Below are 19,567 nucleotides of genomic sequence, written 5' to 3' on the forward strand. Positions count from 1 at the left end.
GGCTGCAGTGAGCTATGATCATGCCACTGTACTCTAGCCTGGGCAACAGAGTAAGACCCTGTCTCTAATAATAATAATAATAATAATAATAATTATTATTATTATAATATAATTATTATTATTGCCACATTGAATTTTCACATACCAATTTTCCATTTTCTCCTCCTATTGTCTCCCCCTAATTCTCAAGCCAATGCCTTAGCACCAAAGAGATTTAAAATTGAGAAAGTTATGATTCTACAGAGGCAGAAGAGCAGGGGAACCATCCTGCTTTGAAAACTTCTTACAAAATTAATCTTCTGACTCTGATAGGATTGGATACGTCATTTGGACTGTATTTGCTAAACTCTTTTTTTCTTCTTGGATACCAGTTGTTGAGAACAGGAGACTAAGTAGGGTTTTGGAAGCCACTATTCTAAAATAGCATCTCAACTCTTCCTAGCATCTGATTGGCAAAGCAAACAGTTAACAGCTGTGCTGACCTTATGCTACTAAAATAGTTACTGGTGTGAAATAATATTACCTTATGATGGAAATGGGAGGAAATTAAGACTTAGAAGAAGGTATGGCAGATGGAAGATGCAGGGTATGGGAAAACAAGAGAAAACTATGTAGAAGGAGAATGAGAAAAATTCTATAGCAGAGGGAGAAACAAAAAAGTTTTCTGAACACATGGCCATCCTATTAGGTTAATATAAAAGTAACTCCGGGCTCTTTGTGAATAAGCATGCTTCAACGCATATTTTAATTTTGCATAGACCATGTCTATGTGATGCCATGCCCTGTTCCCTCTTGACTCTCTTTAGCTTGCTGGTGCCTCAAGGATCCTCTGCTTTTTATTTTCTCCCTTCCCCTTCTTTTTTGACTGCTCTGTTCCCTTAATAATCGATGTTCAGGTTATAAGTATCCATGATTATTAGCTATCCTCTTAAGAAATATCCTTCATAAATTTTGGGTTCTATAGCCTTTTAAAAACATCTTAATAATTAACGGGATTTTTTAATTTTAAACTTTCTTTTTCCCTTTGTTCAGCTTTCAGAACTAAAATTCTCTTTTCTAAAACCGCCTCCTATTCCCTAGCCTTTGTTTTTCCTTCTAAGAACACTGGTTTCTTCTGCTTCTTTTCCAATTTGCTAATGTAAGTTTCTAAGACTCAAATACAGGATGGAAAGCATAACACTTACCACATTAATAGGAGGTCTTTTGAAGTAAAATGGTAGTTTCTCTGTTACAGTTATGCAGACTAAATCCACATCTAAATGTGTACAAGCAATCTGTAAAGAAGAAAAAAATAGGTAAGGCCAAAAGGAAAATTGGCACAAGTAAGAATGGGAGATAGGGTCAAACCCGATATAATGAAATATAAGTATGGTTCACTCCATAGGTGTTTTGATGGTTCTGTGTTGAAATACATCTTACCTTTTACAAAGTCAACTGTTTTGCTACTCTTTTAGGTTGGGTTTAAATGGTTTAACTGTAATCCAGCAAAAGCAGATTATGTCCATAGACTTTCTCAAAAGATAGAGCCTAGAGATTCTCTAACTCATATGGTCTTCTACATAAGGATGGTTTGTGGAGTGAGGCTCAGTTTCTGGAAGATTACTTCAGACTGTTCCAGAAAGAAGAAACTGACTATTCTAAATCCAAGGAAAAAATAAGCCAAATGGAATGTATGCATGGTCCATTTATCCCACAAACTATTTATTGAGCAACTCTGTGCCAAGAATTGTCCCAGGGCTGTGGCTCCTATCAAGTCTAATGAGCAGCTAAAGAAGTATGAACACAGCACCTCATGACATTTGTTCAAAAACTAATAGAAGGAATCTACATAAATAGTTAAAGCAGAGCTATTACAAGTCAAATGATAATGAATGCATTTTCTCAACTTTTAATTTCCCTTTCCGTTGTTTTAATTTTTGCTATGACTTGTTGAGTAATACTCTGCATTTTCTTCTCAAAGAGATTGGAAACTGCTTATAAAAACCACATACAAGATAAAATAAACAGATAAGAAAATCAGGATAAATGGAAAATCAGGGAAGAAAAATAAAGCTGGGAAAAGGTTACAAGCGTAGAGGGCAAGCCAGAAGACACTGCTGGAAGAAATACACCTGGCTCTGATTCTGCCATTATTTGATTTATAGTGATAAAATATTTGGCTGTTATACATTACATTAAAAATAAAGCGTACTGACAATGCTAGTGTGTACAGGCTTGACAGACAAATTCAAAATTCCAGGATGGCTATGCTGACAAAACAACATCAGTGGCACGTACCAGGGGAAAGGGCAGAGTAAGGAAGAGCAGAGAAGAGGGAGCAATAACGACCTGTAGGATTGGTGTCAACCTTCAGCAATGACAGGAATACCGTATCTTGCCCTTTTTCTTCAGAATCCCCACGTCAGTCACTCCTACTCCAACCCCAGGGCTTTAGGAAGCAAGTAGAGATCAGAGGCTGGCTAGCTTTAAAACAGTCATAGTAACTTAGTAAGCCTGGGAGGCAATGTTGTTTTGGTAGAAATAATTGGCTCATAAAGAATCTGCCCCATCCCAACTGCCACAGCTGTCCAACTCATAAAAGAGTCATTGAAAATTTAATAAGAGTGGATGAAGGAAAGCTCTGAATGATAGCTGAAACAAATTCAGCTCTGTTCACCATTTTTTATCTATCATACTGGCAAAGATAAAAAAGTCTGGTACTACCTTGCTGACATGAGAATGAATAAACAGGCACTCACAAGGTCTTTAAATCAGTATAAGGTCTTGAAAAACATTTTAGCAACGGCTACCAAAATTTTAAACGCACACACCAGCAGTTCTACTTATAGGTATGTAGTAGGTATAAGTGAAGTCTTCTATAGAGAAGTCTCTGTAAGTGTAGAGACTCTAGAAATATATTATGTAGCTATATACCCTACAAAGGCTCAGGGGACATTAGTAAAATGACAGTTATTGCAATACCAATCATGAAAGACTAGACACAATTAAACATCCCTCAATTTTACTTAAATAAATTATGATCCCTTTATATGAGAGAATATGCCAACTCGTTAAAGGGAATGACGTATATCTCTAATGGATATTATGGAACAACCTCTAAGAAACTGTAAGGTAAAAGAAGCATGGTGTTAGGTAGGAAGGAAAGAGGAAAGGAGAAAGGGGGAGAACAAAGAAAAAAAGATGAGGTAAATAATATTTCTAAAAGATACACAAAACTATTATGAGTGGTTGCTTCTGGAAAAAATGGGGAGGGAGTTTTAGGTGGAAGTAAGGCATACTTTTCAGTACCTTTGTAATGTTTAACTTAATCATCATGAATATAAATTATTTCTTTAGTTTAAAAAGCTGATTAATTCTTGAAAAGCCTGTTAAACATTCTCCCCAGAATGAAGCTAAATTAGGTTACTTTTTACATACATATTGTTCCTTTCTTCCCTTCTCCTATATAAGAGTGGCCAATTAAACAATGGCTCTATGTTGGTTTAAGTATGTGCAAATACATGAACTAACATAAACTTTTAGTTACAAGGGACAGCTCCACATGGCTCCCTCTGACACTTCAACCTTAGAATGCCCCAAACTGAATTATTTTGTTATTTAGTTTTCTATTAACCAAAATGTCTAATTGATACTTTTAGATAACCACAAAATAAGAGTTAATGTTCACACTACAATGAAACGCTTTCTATATCATTTTAAAAGATTAAATTATGCCCAATAGAGCCTTGGGGTTAAGAATCTGATCATGGTTTTCTCTGAAAACTGGTAGGTTACATATGAATTCACATCAGTTGTCCATACCATTTTTTTTTTCGGCCAGCGACTCCCCTGACAATTTAAAGAAAACGTATTCCCATTAACATGCACACGTATATACACATCTTTGCCTCTATGGCACAAAAGGAATAGGACTGCAGGGGTCCATATTCCTCCCTGAATCCCTTTCAAAGATATCAGGTTGATAAATTGTGAAGAGACAATCAGACTTACCAAGGAAAAAGAGAGATGCCCATCAACAGTGGCGGTCAACTTTAGTGTGTATAAAACTCCCCTAAAGAATGTATCAAAAATGGTGACAACCAGGCCCTACCTCCATTGATTCATTAAGTATGGCCTAATGATCCGCACTTTAATAAATATCCCAGGTAATTCTAAAGCCAGTGGAGCCAGACCTCATACTCCAAGAAACACCAGGACACTCCCTTCCTCAAGATACTCTACAACAGTGCTCTGCAAAGGAAAGGCATGAATTTCAGGAGCAGGAAGAAAATAAAACTTTTATTTCCATTTACTTTTATTTTTTAAAAATAGAGACAGGGTCTCACTATGTTGCCCAGGTTGGTCTCGAACTCCTAGTCTCAAGTGGTCATCCTGCCTCAGCCTCCCAAAGTGCTGGAATTACAGGCACAAAGCACTGGATCCAGCCTCCATTTACTTTTTTTTTTTTTGAGACAGAGTCTCGCTCTGTTGCCCAGGTTGGAGTGCAGTGGCGCGGTCTCGGCTCACTGCAAGCTTCGCCTCCCGGGTTCACATCATTCTTCTGTCTCAGCTTCCTGAGTAGCTGGGACTACAGGCACCTGCCACCACGCCTGGCTAATTTTTTGCATTTTTAGTGAAGATGGGGTTTCATCGTGTTAGCCAGGATGGCCTTGATCTCCCGATCTCATGATCTGCCTGCCTCAGCCTCCCAAAGTGGTGGGATTACAGGCGCAAGCCACCACGCCTGGCCCATTTACTAAATTTTTAATTCACTATCTTAAGATTTGTTTTGTGTGTATGTAGTTTTTGTAAGGCACACCGGTATAATAAGAGATGCAAATAATTTATAAAAAACATATATATATTTGGAAGCAGGCTCAAAAAATTTTTAAACTGATAGGGTGCACAATCAAAGCAGATTAGAGACCACTGGATTAAATAACCTGAATTCTCCTCAACCTGCTCAGCTGCTTTAAATCCTAAATGGGAATAATTGGTCCAGATGCTCCTGAAGCTTCTATGCAACTCTTTCTCTGTGTCATATTCCACAACTGTCCCACATTTCAAGGAGCCCTAACCAATGGACACCCTCAAAATCTTTAACCTCTGCCTTATCTCCTTCAGTAGTTATGGGGAGGGAGTTTCTGTGAGAAATCTTCCAGATACTCTGAGTAGAAAATATAATGGTATGTTATGTCCTATGGAAATGATGCTATTTAATGTGGTTAGATTTTATACTATTGACATAAACGTGTGTCTGTGTGTGTGTATGCTTGATGACTCATCTTGGAGACCTAACTTAGTTTTAGAATACCATACCTATAGAGATAGATAGCTGTTAGAATTCTAGATAATCAACTTACAAACAAAACAAATAAAATGACTTATAGAATGTAACTTAAGGCTGGGCGCGGTGGCTCAAGCCTGTAATCCCAGCACTTTGGGAGGCCGAGGCGGGTGGATCACGAGGTCAGGAGATCGAGACCATCCTGGCTAACACGGTGAAACCCCGTCTCTACTAAAATACAAAAAAAACTAGCCGGGCCTGGCGGCGGCGCCTGTAGTCCCAGCTACTGGGAGGCTGAGGCGGGAGAATGGCGGGAACCCCGGAGGCGGAGCTTGCAGTGAGCGATCGGGAATCCGGGCCACTACACTCCAACCTGGGCCAGAGCAAGACTCCGTCTCAAAAAAAAAAAAAAAAAAAAAAAAGTAACTTAAGAAACAAACTGCTTGCATTTGACCTGATTCCAAACCACAATATACTTATAAAAGCTTTAAAAGAGATGTCTGTTAAAATTGATTTCCTATAGAAAACAGGGAGAACTCTAATTTCAATTTAATCTTAAGGAATGGGTAATATTTGGATAGAGAAGAGGAAGATGTTCCAATTTTAAAACTGCATTTTCATATAACTTTTGAGTATATGTGTAAAGTCAATACTTTGTGCTTTCTTCCATCTTCCAAAGTATTTTTGACAGGCCCATCTACTATCATCAAGCATGTGTTCAGTAAATTCAAACTTTAAGTCTGAGAAAAACAGTAAGATAAACAAATAAAACTATTATATGAAATTACAATATAGTCTAAAACCCAAAGTCCTATCTTTAGAACATACTTGCTGGGAGATTTAGAACAAATCGCTCAGCCTGAGTCTCAGTTTTCTCCTCTATAAAATGGGGATAGTAATAAATATCTGTCCCAATTATCCTACAGGATTGTTATAAAAGTTAAAGGAAATAAATATGTAAAAGCTTTTGAAAGGTTTTACAAATGTATACCTTCTGTTGTTTCTCTAATCATCAGTAAAGGGATATGGAAATGTAAGTTGCATGATCCTCAAAATTAATCCAGAAACCAAATGTACAACAAAATGCTTGGTGCATCAGCAACTTTTATTCTAAATCACAACTGAGTTGCTATTATTTAATAACAAAACTAAGTTGCTGCTGGTTATTTAACAAATTTGGAAATGCTCACGGTCTGCCTTCTATTAAACACTAGTGGTTTCAGCACTGAATTATACTTTCTTACAGAACATGAAAACACAAATACCCAGAATCAACCCCAAATCTATTGGACCAGAGTCTCCAGTGGTGAAGACTAATGTGCCTGATTTTAAAAAGTTCTACAGGTGTATTTTATGACTAAAAATCACTTGCTTCTACTTACCCCTTTAACTAAAACAAAATTCTTGAGAATATCTATAATTGCATTTAAAATTTTTTTTCTGAGACAGAGTCTTACTCTGTTGCCCAGGCTGGAGTGCAGTGGCGCAGTCTCAGCTCACTGCAACCTCTGCCTCCTGGGTTTAAGCAATTCTTGTGCTTCAGTCTCCCAAGTAACTGGGATTACAGGCACGTGCCACCATGCCTGGATAATTTTTGCATTTTTAGTAGAGACGGGGTTTCACGATATTGGCCAGGCTCGTCTTGAACTCCTGACCTCAAGTGATCCACCCACCTTGGCCTCCCAAAGTGCTAAGATCACAGGCATGAGCCACTGTGCCCGGGCTACAACTGCATTTTTTAAAGTAAGTAAAAAAAAAAAAAAAAAAAAGAGTAGGCACTCATAATAATTTGTGCTGTTTCCCTCTGTTAATATAAATAATTAAGAATTGATAGTATGTCTTAAAACTATTAATTTTACCACACACATTAGCATCCTTAGTTAATAGCTCCATCTACTGGATACATCTAGCAAAACATCTTTCTGCAATTTTAGAACAAATTTTGCTAAAAAAAAAAAAAAACAAAACTGAAGTAACATTAAAATCTCAAACACCAGGCTGGTCTGAAGGTAGTCAGTTATCTTAATTGACTGTTCACAGTCAGTTACCTTGACTATTCACAGTCAGTTACAAATTGAACTCCTTGTTCTACTCTTTCCCCTCTTCTTAATAGGGCACTTGATTAGTTTTTAAAAAAAAAATCAAAGAGTAGTACCTTTGGTGGTTATATTTTGGCAATGGACACTTTAGTGAACCTAGAAAAGGCACCTTTCAGAAGTTTCTAAAAGTAGCTATACCTCATTTTATACTTTTGGCAGATGGACACTTTAGTGAACCCAGATAAAAGCAACTTTCCAACTTTCTAAAAGTAGCTATACCTCATTTTACACAGTAAAATGCACTACAGTTGATGTTTTTTCCCTACTGTAATCATTTAAAATGCCCAGGGTGTTCTGTCTCAAGGTGACAAACAAGCACACATGGTAAGCTCCTTTCCCTTCTACAAAGGCAATGAAATGGCAATTTTAAAAGTACAAAAGAAATTCAATTCATAAAGGCTCTCAAGATGAAAAGAGGGATTATGCTAGCAGATGGCTGATTTTGAAGAATTTCTGAAAGACTAAAAGCTGAGACAATCATGCTGGCATATGGGCTATACCTCAGAGCATGCAAAGGAGGAATCTGAAACAGAGGTGGAAACTTTTATGCTATATAATAGAACCTTGCTCCTTTCCCTCTCAAGGAGCAGCAAATGGTAAGAAGGTAGAAACAAGTGATTTTAGAAACACTTACCTAAGAGAAGTTTTGAATGAATGAAGCAGATAAAGAAACAGAGGAAGACAGGCTCTTTCAAACTGAGCCCATCAAATGATAGCAGGATGAATAAAACAAAACAAAACAAAAAACACAAATTCCAGTTATATATACCCTTATGGGGTTCTAGAAACTCCAAGTATAAATAACAAATCCTAAAGGTTTCCAGATGAGTCAAAACAGGTCATCTACAAAATCAGAACATCAGACTTCTTACATAACATATAAATACTACTTTCTTTTACTTATTTGTTACTCACATGAAAAGCTTTTCTGTCTTTGGAAAACTGCAACAACATCATAGAGCCGGGCCCTTGAAGAAGTTGCTCTCTAGGAATACAAAAAGAATGTTATCATATAATAACAAAATCTGTACACATGAAATTCTGTCTAGTGACTGACTCACACTTATATTTCAATCATGGAACACTTCTAATATACTACTGACATTTCTGCTTTGCTGTGTATGTTGGCAGAAAAGACCTAAGCACATGAGAATTTAGATACATATATCCATCTCACTAATCATTCTTCTCCTTCCTTCCTACATTGGTTATACTTTAACCACGTACCAAACATTGTGTTTGAGATGTAAAAATAAACCCAGTACTTTGGGAGGCCGACGTGGGACGATTGCTTGAGCCCAGGAGTTTGAGACTAGCCTGGGAAACATTGTGAGAACCCATCACTACAAAAAAATTACAAAATTAGCTGGGTGTGGTGGTAGGCACTTATGTCCTAGACACTCGGGGGGCCTGAGGCAGAAGGGTCACGTGAATCCCATAGGTTAAGGCTGCAGTGAGTCACATTCATGCCACTGCATTCAAGCCTGGACAACAAAGTGAGACTCCGTCTCAAAAAAAAAAAAAAAAAAAAAAAGGAGAAGAAAGAAAATCTCATTTCAAACCTAAATTGTGTGAGTCTGTATATGAAAAGACTAGAAAAAAATATATTTCTACACAAACATACAATCTCTCAATTATGGAATAAAGTGTCATATTTCTTCTCTGCTTGTTGGCATCTTCTAAAATTTTGCAATCTCTTATTTTGTAAGAAGTATAATAAAAGTTAGAAGGGTATAAGAGAAGCAGCAGGTGCTGTGCTTGAGCAGGTAAGAGGGCCTGCTAGGCAAGACCTGTGCTGAGATAGGGCAAGGTCCAGGTCTCAGAAATAGCCAGGATCTGGGATTTGCTGTCCTTCACCTGCCCACTCCCACTTGTGAAGGATACAAAAAGGAACCACCAAGATGTTCCTGGTAACAAGAGTAAATGAAAGTCTTTACATCTATCAAAAGTCAGCTCCATTTATGTCTACCTGGGCCTAAGGAACCAGAATGCTGCCTTGCAGGTGTATAAGACACCAAAAGTTGGTTTTTCACAATTTCTTTAGCAACAGTAACTGTTATAAAGGGGGTCTTTCCTTAATTACTTCTATTCTATGATAGAGATGTCTATCCCAGCTAAAGATGAAACAGTTCACCTTCTCAGAGAATCTCACTTTCTCTCTCCCCTGATAGCAGGCATACCCAAACCTCTCTCATTTAAGAACAAAATCTCTTTATGTAGCAGATTCTTATCCACCAACCACCCTATGCCTCCCATTCTCCTATGGAGTCAAATTTCTTAAGCAAAGTCAGCAGCAGAGTCTGTATTTTCTCACATCTCTATCATATCCATTGAAATGTTTGTTGCTAAGGCAGCCAAGGACAGTCATATCAATAAATCTGACAGACTTTTTTTTTTTGCCTTTCTGCTTGACTACACAGTGACCCTGCTGACCTTTCATTCTTCCTTTTCTGTTTTCCCTTTGCTTGTTGTCTTTCTACTTCTAGGGTAGTCCCTTCTCAGTCTCCAATTCTAGCTCATCCTCTTTTATACCATTAAATAGTGAAGTTCCTTAGGACTCTGTACTAAACTTCTTCTTCCCACAATGCACGTTGGCCAGGAAGTCTCATGCATTCCCATGATTTCAATTACTCACTGCAGGTGAACACTTCCAAAGCACCATCTTTAATTGGGATCACTCTTCTGAAGGCCACATCTTTTTTTTCTTTTTTTGAAATGAAGTCTGGCTCTGCTGCCCAAGTTAGAGTGCACTGGTGTGATCTCACTGCAACTTCTGCTTCTCTGGCTCAAGCGATTCTCCCGCCTCAGACTCTGTAGTAGCTGGGATTAGAGGTGCCCACCACCACGCCCTGCTAATTTTTGGATTTTTAGTAGAGATGGGGTTTCACCACGTTCGCCAGGCTGGTCTTTAACTCCTGACCTCAAGTGATCTGCCCACCTAGGCCTCCCAAAATGTTGGGATTATGGGCGTGAGCCACCGTGCACATCTTTTTTGACAGGCTCTTTTGAAACTCTCACAGTAACTCATCAGGATGCCCCCAAACCTGCTTTTTTGTATGGTCCATCTCAGGAAATGGTACCATTACCTACCTGGCTGCTCAGGCCACTCCCTCAGGCCTAGGGAGTAATCATCCTACATCCAATTAACCAACAAATCCTTTCAATTCTCCCTCCTGGATGCCTCTTAAGTCCCCTCCTTAACTTTCTCTAATCCATTATCTGTAATTCAAACCTCATAATTTCACTCCCTTAGTTAAAACCTTCAAGGGCTTCCAACTGCTCTTGGAATCCTCACCCAAGTTTATATCTCTAACCTCATCCCATGTAACTGGCTCGCTAGGCTTAGCCCTATTGTTTGGTTTCACTTCCCAGAAAATACCATGTTTTCCTTAGCTTCAGGACCTATGCATAATCCATCCTATCTGGGAACACCAGCTCCCTGCTTGTCACCTATATAACATTTACTGACTCATCCATCTCCCAGCTTGAATATCAACTTACTCAGGTTACATACTCCTGGAGCATCCTTTATTTACTACTTCCTTACCTTGGAACATTCCTTACATTTGTAATTATTATTTGTTCAGTGCTTGTCTTGCCAAGTAAACTCTAAGCTTTATAAGTTCAAGGATTGTGCTCATATTATTCATGGCAATACCCCCCAGCACCCACCTCAAGTCTGGTGCACATGAGTTCAGAATGACAGTTGCCAAGCGATTCTTTAATTGTGGTATCACTACATATGTGCCATGAGTAAATAGAACAGACATATGACACTGTGTGAATTCTGAGGACAAGGAGAGCAGGCAGGTGTCATGGTTTGGGGGGGGCGAGGGAAAATGTAAAAGGGGGAAGACAAAGTGCAACATTGTTCAACATTAATCAATACAACTTACAAGGCCAAAAGGAGAGAAGAAAATTAATTAACTTACCAAAACATTGCAGTGAGATGGATCTGAGACAATAATTGTCAATCTAGTTAAAATTTTAATTGTTCTTGATTTTCCCTATTTAAAAAAAAAACATGATGTCAAAGAGCACAAAAGACAACGATTGATTTTCCTGTTTACCAGTGGAAAGTATTCATTAAAAGGTACTGGCTATAAGGGATAGTGAAGATCAGTAAAACCCAGTCCTTGTTCTCTATGAATTTACAATACAGACACAGAAAGGGATGTATGTATCTTAAACTACATAATGAGATAATTTAAAAGTTGTAGGACTTCAGGAAAGAAGATCATCAAAGCAGTATTGAACTGATAGTAAAAGAATGTTTCCTGAAGAGCTGAGCCTTGAGGAAAATATAAGACTGGTACTCAGAGTAAGGTGCAGCTCAAGTTAGAGAATACACACATAATTAGGTATCTTTTAACTGAATACATAGATATTATGCTTCTTAAGCAACAAAACACCTACCTGTACAATCGGCAAAGTTGTGAAGAGTTCAGAAACAGCTACTGGTTTTTCAATTTCCTACAACAAATGATAAATAGTTACCGCAGATTGAATACATCAATAGCACAAGGCATAATGGAAAAATTAGGAGGGGTTCTCAGAAAAAAATATGCACTTATTTTTAAAAGAAAGCAAGGTGATTTGTGGTATTCAAAAGACTTTTAAAATTATTTTAAAAGAAAGCTAAACAGAGAAGCAACTGTAAACATCAGTGAATAGGAAGAATGAAAACTAATTTTTAGACTGAAATAATCTACAGGATACAGTTGTTGGCCTGAAGAGAAATATACATACTTATTAGTAATGTTTAAGAGAGAAATTAGTTAATAAGTCCACGACAATAAAATAAAAAGGACTAAATATTTTAAGTACAGTCCAGCCAATAACAATGCACTTTTTGAACAGTGAAAGTAACTTAATTTCAAATCAACTTTAGGAATCCTGAACACTATATCATAGTATCTCACAAAAATCTTCACTGTTTATATAAATATGCGTCAGTTCAACTGTTAACATATAAAAATAGAAAAGGAATAGTGCACAAAGGGGTGCATTTAAGAAATATTCTAATCTGTAGCTTCCAAATTACCAATATAAACAGAATTACAAATACTTATTTATGAACTTATTAACTTCAGAAATATTACTTTACCTGTTTCTTTTCCTTAAAGTCAACGATATGATTGATAGCAACAACTGAATAGCCAACTGAAAAAGAAAAATTGAATACTTTCGTTAAATATAACAACCTCTCCTTCCTGTAACACAGGTCCATCCTGACTCTAGAGGTCAAGAGTAGGAGGCCATTTAAGGAGTGGTTATGAATGTGAACTCTAGTGTCAGTCTGCCTGATTTAAAGTCTATGCACTACCACTTACAAGTTACTTAATGTGAAGTTTCAGGTTCTTCATCTGTCAAATAGTGAAAATAATAACACTTACTTCATACACCTGTCATGAAATTTAAATGAAATAATACACACGAGGTGTTTGAGAACAGTGCCTGGCACATAGGTCTTTGTTTAACCATTATGAATTATTATTAAAATGATACTAAAGACTCTTAACTTTGTGCTTCTCCTTTTCAACTGTCATTCTCTTTCATGTCCCTGTATTCATTTTCAACCCATCAAATTCCTACTTTATCACTGTCACTTTTATTCTCATTCTTTTGCTTTTTGTCCTTCTACTTCCTTCAGAGACTCCTTTCCTAGGGAGAAATGGAGTGATGACTCCCTCACACCACTGCTACCCACTTCCCATTTGAAGCTGCACACCAGCAACAGACTGGGAGCTCCTTGAGGTCAAGGGCTTGCTTTATTATCCTCATAACAGTTAGCACTGTTATGGGCATTTGGGCTACCAAAAAAAAAAATCTAAATCATGATTCTTATCTTTAATTTTTAAAAATACCAATGGGGATGAAAGAATATTAATATTAAAATACATATCAATGCCAAACTCTCAACAGTTTGTCCAACTTCCTTCTTCCCTTCCTCCCTCAAGTATTTACTGAGCATCCATTACTTGACAAGCCCTAAACTGGTATTGAGCATACAGGATAAATAATACAATCCTTCTCCACAAGAAATTTACAGCCCAGTCTGTTGAAGAACTAAGGCAAATAAGGCAATTAAGCAAGTCATTGTATATAAATACATTTTTTTAAAAAGTAAGTTTTCTATGGAAGTATATAGCACAATGAAACCCGGTATAGGGGTCACAAAAGCCTCCCTGGAGAAAGTCACCCTTAAAAACAAAAAAATCACATGTATGCCTGTACCTTGGGCTTCACCTTGCACCCAGTTAGTCAAATCAACCAGTCACACCTTCTCCCTATTCTTCTTTACCACACTCCCAAATCTGCTCTAAACTTCCTTGTTATATCCATTTGGGATATCCTTTTGGCTACTAAACAATGTCCCTACCATTCTACAGAAATGTCAACTAGGATCTGTTTCTCCACAAAACTTTTTCCTAGACTACTCCTCATCTGGCAGCTTAGGAGTACTTACTTCCCTAATCAGGCTTTAAGGTATTTTAATTTATGCAGTGTATTTCTGAAGCTTATTATTGGTTTCTTATATCACGTTAGAAACTAAGAACCAGGGCTCTGTCTTCCCTATTCTTTGAAAATGTCCACTATTTATTTCCAGACTCATCAAATAGCAGTCCTTTGTCTGACTTGTAAGTTGAGGCAACTTTGTCATATGCCATGAATTTCATTTAATTTATAAAAAAAAACCACTAACAATGTACATAATTACCACATCTCTTTCAAGTGTATTTTAAACTGGGGGAAATTCTCTAAAGAAATCATTATAACTTTTCTTTTTTGTATTAATTTTTTTTAATGTGTTCAGTTTATTCCACAAGCATTAACTGAGTAACTGCCATGCACTAGTGCTTGCAAAGTGAGTATGTTAAGCACAGTAAATAAAAGGATAAGACATGGCAATTCTCTTAAGAAGCTCATGATTTATTTAAAAATGGGATGGCATCAGGAAAAGCCTCATTGAGGAGGTAATAATTGTGACGAGCTACACCCAGGAAAATTTATTTTACAGGATCAAAGAACATTAGCACTAAATGGCCCAGATCATCTTGTCTACTTTCCTCTTCGTGCTGATGAGTAAAGTACCACAGAGATAACATTCATTTAGTGGCAGCAGTGGAAAGGCAAAGTCATTTCGCCAAGGATACTTCATAAAGAGGACAATTTAAAAAATGGTGTGATTCATTTTGCCAAGAAGTGGTTGTCACTTCTAGCACCACCTCTGAACAGTATCAGTAATCAGAACTCACAATGAGCTGAAAACTGCCTCTGAGGAGCAGATGTTACTGCACGAACCTCTTGATTCTTTTTAATATCTCTATCCCCACACTTTACAGTCTAAGGAATACAGAACCCACGACTAACTCCAATAGTTAAAACACGTTCTAGTCTCTCAAGGATTTCGCTTCCCTTCGATTTGGGCCATGCTGTCCTCCTCCTCCACCTCCACTCCGCCGTGTATATCCTCTGTCCCCACCTACCCTCTCTCTGTCGGGATAATATTGTTCCAACACTCCCACATTCTCCTCTTAATCCGAGCCTCCACGGCGCTTCCTGTCCGTGCCCCCAAATTCTAGCATTTGTTTAGACACTGTCGTGAGAGTCAGGAAGGGCTGATAGTAACTTAGAAGCTTAGAAGATTGTACACTTGGAGTCCAGCTCCGGTTTCTGTCATCTATCAGCTGTAGGCCCCTACGCGAATCCCTCGCCCTCGTTGGGCCTCAGTTTCCTCATTGCAGGAAAGGAGCTGAACCAGGTAACAACCCCCAGAACCGTCGAGTTTCCCGCGCTAGGAATCAGACCAACACCTTGGCAGGCATCAGCCTCCAGGGACATTCCAGGGACATCCCAGAGACTCTGGAAGACCTGACCGAGACCCATCAGGAAACAGTTCCTCCCGAGAGGGGCCCGATGGTCAGGGTGGCATGAGGTTGGGCAGGCGCTGCGGCCCGCGAAGCCGGGGCAACTCACGATGAGCCGCTGTCTCCACAAGTCCGCGCAGAGCCTTCAGGTCAGAACCCGCCCGCACGTCCAAATCTGCAAACACCGCCATGCTGAAGTCCCATGACCGCCCGCGCGCGCCAGTCTGCGCAGCCGCTGAGCCCGCCCCTCAGGCATGCTGGGAGCTGTAGTTAACCTGCGCAGTCCGTCTCTACCTCCAGTTGAGGGATTCGGAGAAACTTACTTTGCCTTCAACTACCACCAGAATTTGTGTTGAAATCAACAGCTTCATTTCAGTCCCTCTTTGTCTTCTTCTGAATGACAATGTTTGGTTCCCCCTGGAGGGGTTCCAATTCCCCACTATTCAGTACTCCTGTAAAATAGTGTAGAAATGAATTCGTTCAACATTCACGCACACGGTATCTATTTAGCGCTGCTCATGAATCAGAGAATTCTGCTAATGGGTGAATGCTATTTAAAGAGTCCTAAATAACACGTTTTCCTTTCCTTTCCCTAAAGTCCATTCCGTTGTTTACAATGGACTTTCCGGGAAGAAGGCATTTGTGTATGACTGACTCTAGGACTTCAAAAGAGAACTACCCCAAGACGAGGGTCCTTTTACCCATTCAGAACTGTTGATGTCAAAGACCGCTAATCTCTGTTGCAGTCAACACCTTCAACCACAAGATGGCAGGGCTCGCTCGAGGACGAGCGGTTACAGCCAACATTGATTTAGCCAAAGACACGTTTGAAAAGCGAGGTGCAAAATGGAGATGTTTTACACTTTTCCAGCTGAGAAATGTACAAGGTGACGCATATCCCACATATCTGATGTTTCCACTTTTTTCCGACTTAGTGTAAATGATCTATTGAGGATTAATAGCAAATTATACTACAAAAGTGTGACGATAGTTTACATCAGTGCTCTCAACCCACCTGTGATAAAGGACCAGTTTCTCCCTCCTTCTCCCCTACCTCCAAATTCTTCGCGAACCAGGATGTGGTCCTTTATGCATCACCGGTAAGCAGCCTGGCCTCATGGGAATCACAAATTTGACAACACTCGAACTGCCCTATACCTGGCTGAATAGAGTTTGCTGATCAGGAGCTCGGATATCAGGACAATGCCAAAGTACTGTAAACGTTCTAAACATCTTCACTTTTTGTTTGTTTGTTTTAATAACGTGAGCACAGCAACAACAATCACAGAATTAGAGGCTCGGTCATTTGACCTGGGGAGTGTCCCGGTTGGTGGCCTGCTGAGTCTTCGTTTCGTTTTGTTTTGTTTTTAGAGAGAGCACCTCGTTATTGACCAGGATGGACTCTAACGCAAGCAGTCCTCTCTCCTAGCTGTGATTCACACGCGCCCACCCCCGTGCCCCACCCATCAATTTCTCTATTTATTGATCACAAACAATTCACAGACAGTCTCTCGTCTATGGACCACACCTTAACTAGTACTCCTTTATGCGATTTTCTTGTCGTTCTCAGAAGGGAGGAGGGATATGTTCCATGCAGTAGCATGCAATTCTCTTCTTGGTTAACTTTTGTAAAGAAGAGATATTTTGCCTTTTCCAGTACTTGATATTTCCTAAGTAGGAGTAGAAGAGAACACTACTTCTGCAAATAGAATAAGGTCATATGAAGCAAACCCTTTGTTTTTCATGAGAATATCGAGTGTTAATTTTGCAGGGTCACACAGGCATCTTCACCCATGACCATAACAATCTAGATTAGTCAGAAATATGACCAATGTGTGGCGAAGGTGAATAAAGTGATAGTTCAATTATTTTTTCATTTTTAGTTGACACATTGTAATTATATGTATTTATAGGGTACAATTTCATGTTCTGATATATGTATATGTTGTACAATGAACAGATCAAGGTAATTAGCGTAGTCATCACCTCATGTATTTTTGGTGATAACATTAAAAACACTCTCTTCTAGGGGAACATCACACATCGGGGCCTATCATGGGGAGGGGGGAGGGGGGAGGGGGGAGGGATTGCATTGGGAGTTATACCTGATATAAATGACGAATTGATGGGTGCTGACGAGTTGATGGGTGCAGCACACCAACATGGCACAAGTATACATATGTAACAAACCTGCACATTATGCACATGTACCCTAGAACTTAAAGTATAATAATAAAAAAAAACAAAACAAAAACAAAAAAACAAAAACAAACAAACAAAAAACTCTCTTCTAGCTGTTTTGTGATATATAAACAATACCTTACTGTTGACCATAGTCACCTTCTGTGCAATACATCAGAACTTATTCCTCCTAACTTTGTACTTGTTGAGCAACCTCTCCCCATCCTCCCTCCCCCAATCCCTCCCTACTCTGTTAACCATTGTTCTACTATTTACTTTCTAGACTTCTATAAAATTATTTTTTTCAGATTTCACATACGAGTGAGATTATGCAGTATTTGTCTTTCTGTGTCTAGCTTATTTCACTTAAGATAGTGTCATCCATGTTATCCCAAATGACAGGATTTCATACTTTTTAAATGGCTTAATAGTATGTCATTATGTGTATACCACATTTTCTTTATCCATTCATTTGTTGTCAGACATGTAGGTTGATTCCAAATATTGGCTATTGTGAATAGCGTTGCAGTAAACATGGAGTGCAGATATCTCTTTGACATACTGATTTCACTCTCTTTGGATTATACACCCAGTAGTGCAACTTTCACGTTATATGATAGTTCTATTTTAATTTTTTGAGGAACATCTACTGTTTTTCATAATGGCTATACTAGTTTACATTTCTACCAACAGTAAGTGTTCCTTTTTCTCTACATCCTCACCAACACTTATTTTCATTTATTGTTTTGATAATAGTCATTGTAACTGGAGTGAGGTGGTATCTCATTGTGGTTTTGATTTGCATTTCCTTTATGATTAGTGAGGCTGATGATTTTTTGATTTTTTCATATACCTGTTGGCCATTTGTATGACTTCTTTTGAGAAATGCCTATCAAAGTCTTATCAACCCATCACTTAGGTATTAAGCCCAGCATGCATTAGCTATTTATCCTGATGCTCTTCCTCCCCCTGCAACTCCAACAGGTCCCAGTGTGTGTTGTTTCCCTCCCTGGTCCATGTGTTCTCATTGTTTAGCTCCCACTTATAAGTGAGAACACGCAGTATTTAGTTTTCTGTTCCTGTGTTAGTTTGCTGAGGATAATGGCTTGCAGCTCCATTCATGTCCCTGCAAAGAACGTGATCTCATTACATTTTATGGCTGCATAGTATCCTGTGGTGTATATGTACAACATTTTGTTTATCCAGTCTATCATTGATGGGCATTTGGGTTGATTTCATGACTTTGCTATTGTGAATAGTGCTGCAATGAACATATGTGTGCATGTATCTTTATAATAGAATGCTTTATATTCCTTTGGGTTTATACCCAGTAATGGGATTGCTGGGTCAAATGGTATTTCTGCTTCTAGGTCTTTGAGGAATCGCCACATTTTCTTCCACAATGGTTGAACTAATTTACATTCCACCAACAGTGTAAAAGCCTTCCTATTTCTCCTCAGCCTCACGAGCATCTGTTGTTTCCTGACTTTTTAGTAATTACCATTCTGTCGTGAGATGGTATCTCACTGTGGTTTTGATTTGCATTTCTCTAATGATCCATGATGTTGAACTTTTTTTCATACATTTGTTGGCTGCATAAATGTCTTCTATTGAGAAGTGTCTGTTCATGTCCTTTGCTCACTTTTTAATGGGGTTTTTTCTTATAAATTTGTTTAAGCTCCTTGTGGATTCTGGGTATCAGACCTTTGTTAGATGAATAGACTGCAAAAATTTTCTCCCATTCTGTAGGTTGCCTGTTCACTCTGATAATAGTTTCTTTTGCTGTGCATAAACTCTTTAGTTTAATTAGATCCCATTTGTCAATGTTTGCTTTTGTTGCAATTGCTTTTGACGTTTTCATCATGAAATCTTTGCCTGTGTCTATGTCTTGAATGGTATTGCCTAGATTTTCTTCTAGGGTTTTATAGTTTTGCTTTTACATTTAAGTCTTTAATCCAAATGAGTTAATTTTAATAAACAAACAAACAAGCGAGTTAATTTTTGTGTGAGGTGTAAGGAAGGGATCCAGTTTCAATTTTCTGTGTATGGCTTAGCCAGTTTTCCCAGCACTATTCATTAAATAGGGAATTCTTTCCCTATGCTTGCTTTTGTCAGGTTTCTCGAAGATCAGATGGTTGTAGATGTGCAGT

General features: G+C 38.4%; 1 protein-coding gene across 1 annotated transcript in view; it reads right to left on the minus strand.

Moving 5' to 3' along the window:
- The window catches only part of RPP30 (ribonuclease P/MRP subunit p30), a 29,838-nt gene extending 14,155 nt beyond the window's left edge, over nucleotides 1-15,683 (minus strand). Inside the window, exons 1-6 of the mRNA XM_017896332.1 lie at nucleotides 15,346-15,683; nucleotides 12,473-12,528; nucleotides 11,782-11,838; nucleotides 11,298-11,372; nucleotides 8,281-8,350; nucleotides 1,185-1,279 (exon numbers count right to left, since the gene is read on the minus strand). Of these exons, the coding sequence (XP_017751821.1) occupies nucleotides 1,185-1,279; nucleotides 8,281-8,350; nucleotides 11,298-11,372; nucleotides 11,782-11,838; nucleotides 12,473-12,528; nucleotides 15,346-15,427 (435 nt within the window). The 5' untranslated portion in view covers nucleotides 15,428-15,683. The remainder of the gene's footprint in view (nucleotides 1-1,184; nucleotides 1,280-8,280; nucleotides 8,351-11,297; nucleotides 11,373-11,781; nucleotides 11,839-12,472; nucleotides 12,529-15,345) is intronic.
- Nucleotides 15,684-19,567: the final 3,884 nt, after the last annotated feature.

Source organism: Rhinopithecus bieti, unplaced genomic scaffold (genome assembly GCF_001698545.2).
Source record: "Rhinopithecus bieti isolate Rb0 unplaced genomic scaffold, ASM169854v2 scaffold_26871, whole genome shotgun sequence".
Taxonomy (NCBI): domain Eukaryota; kingdom Metazoa; phylum Chordata; class Mammalia; order Primates; family Cercopithecidae; genus Rhinopithecus; species Rhinopithecus bieti.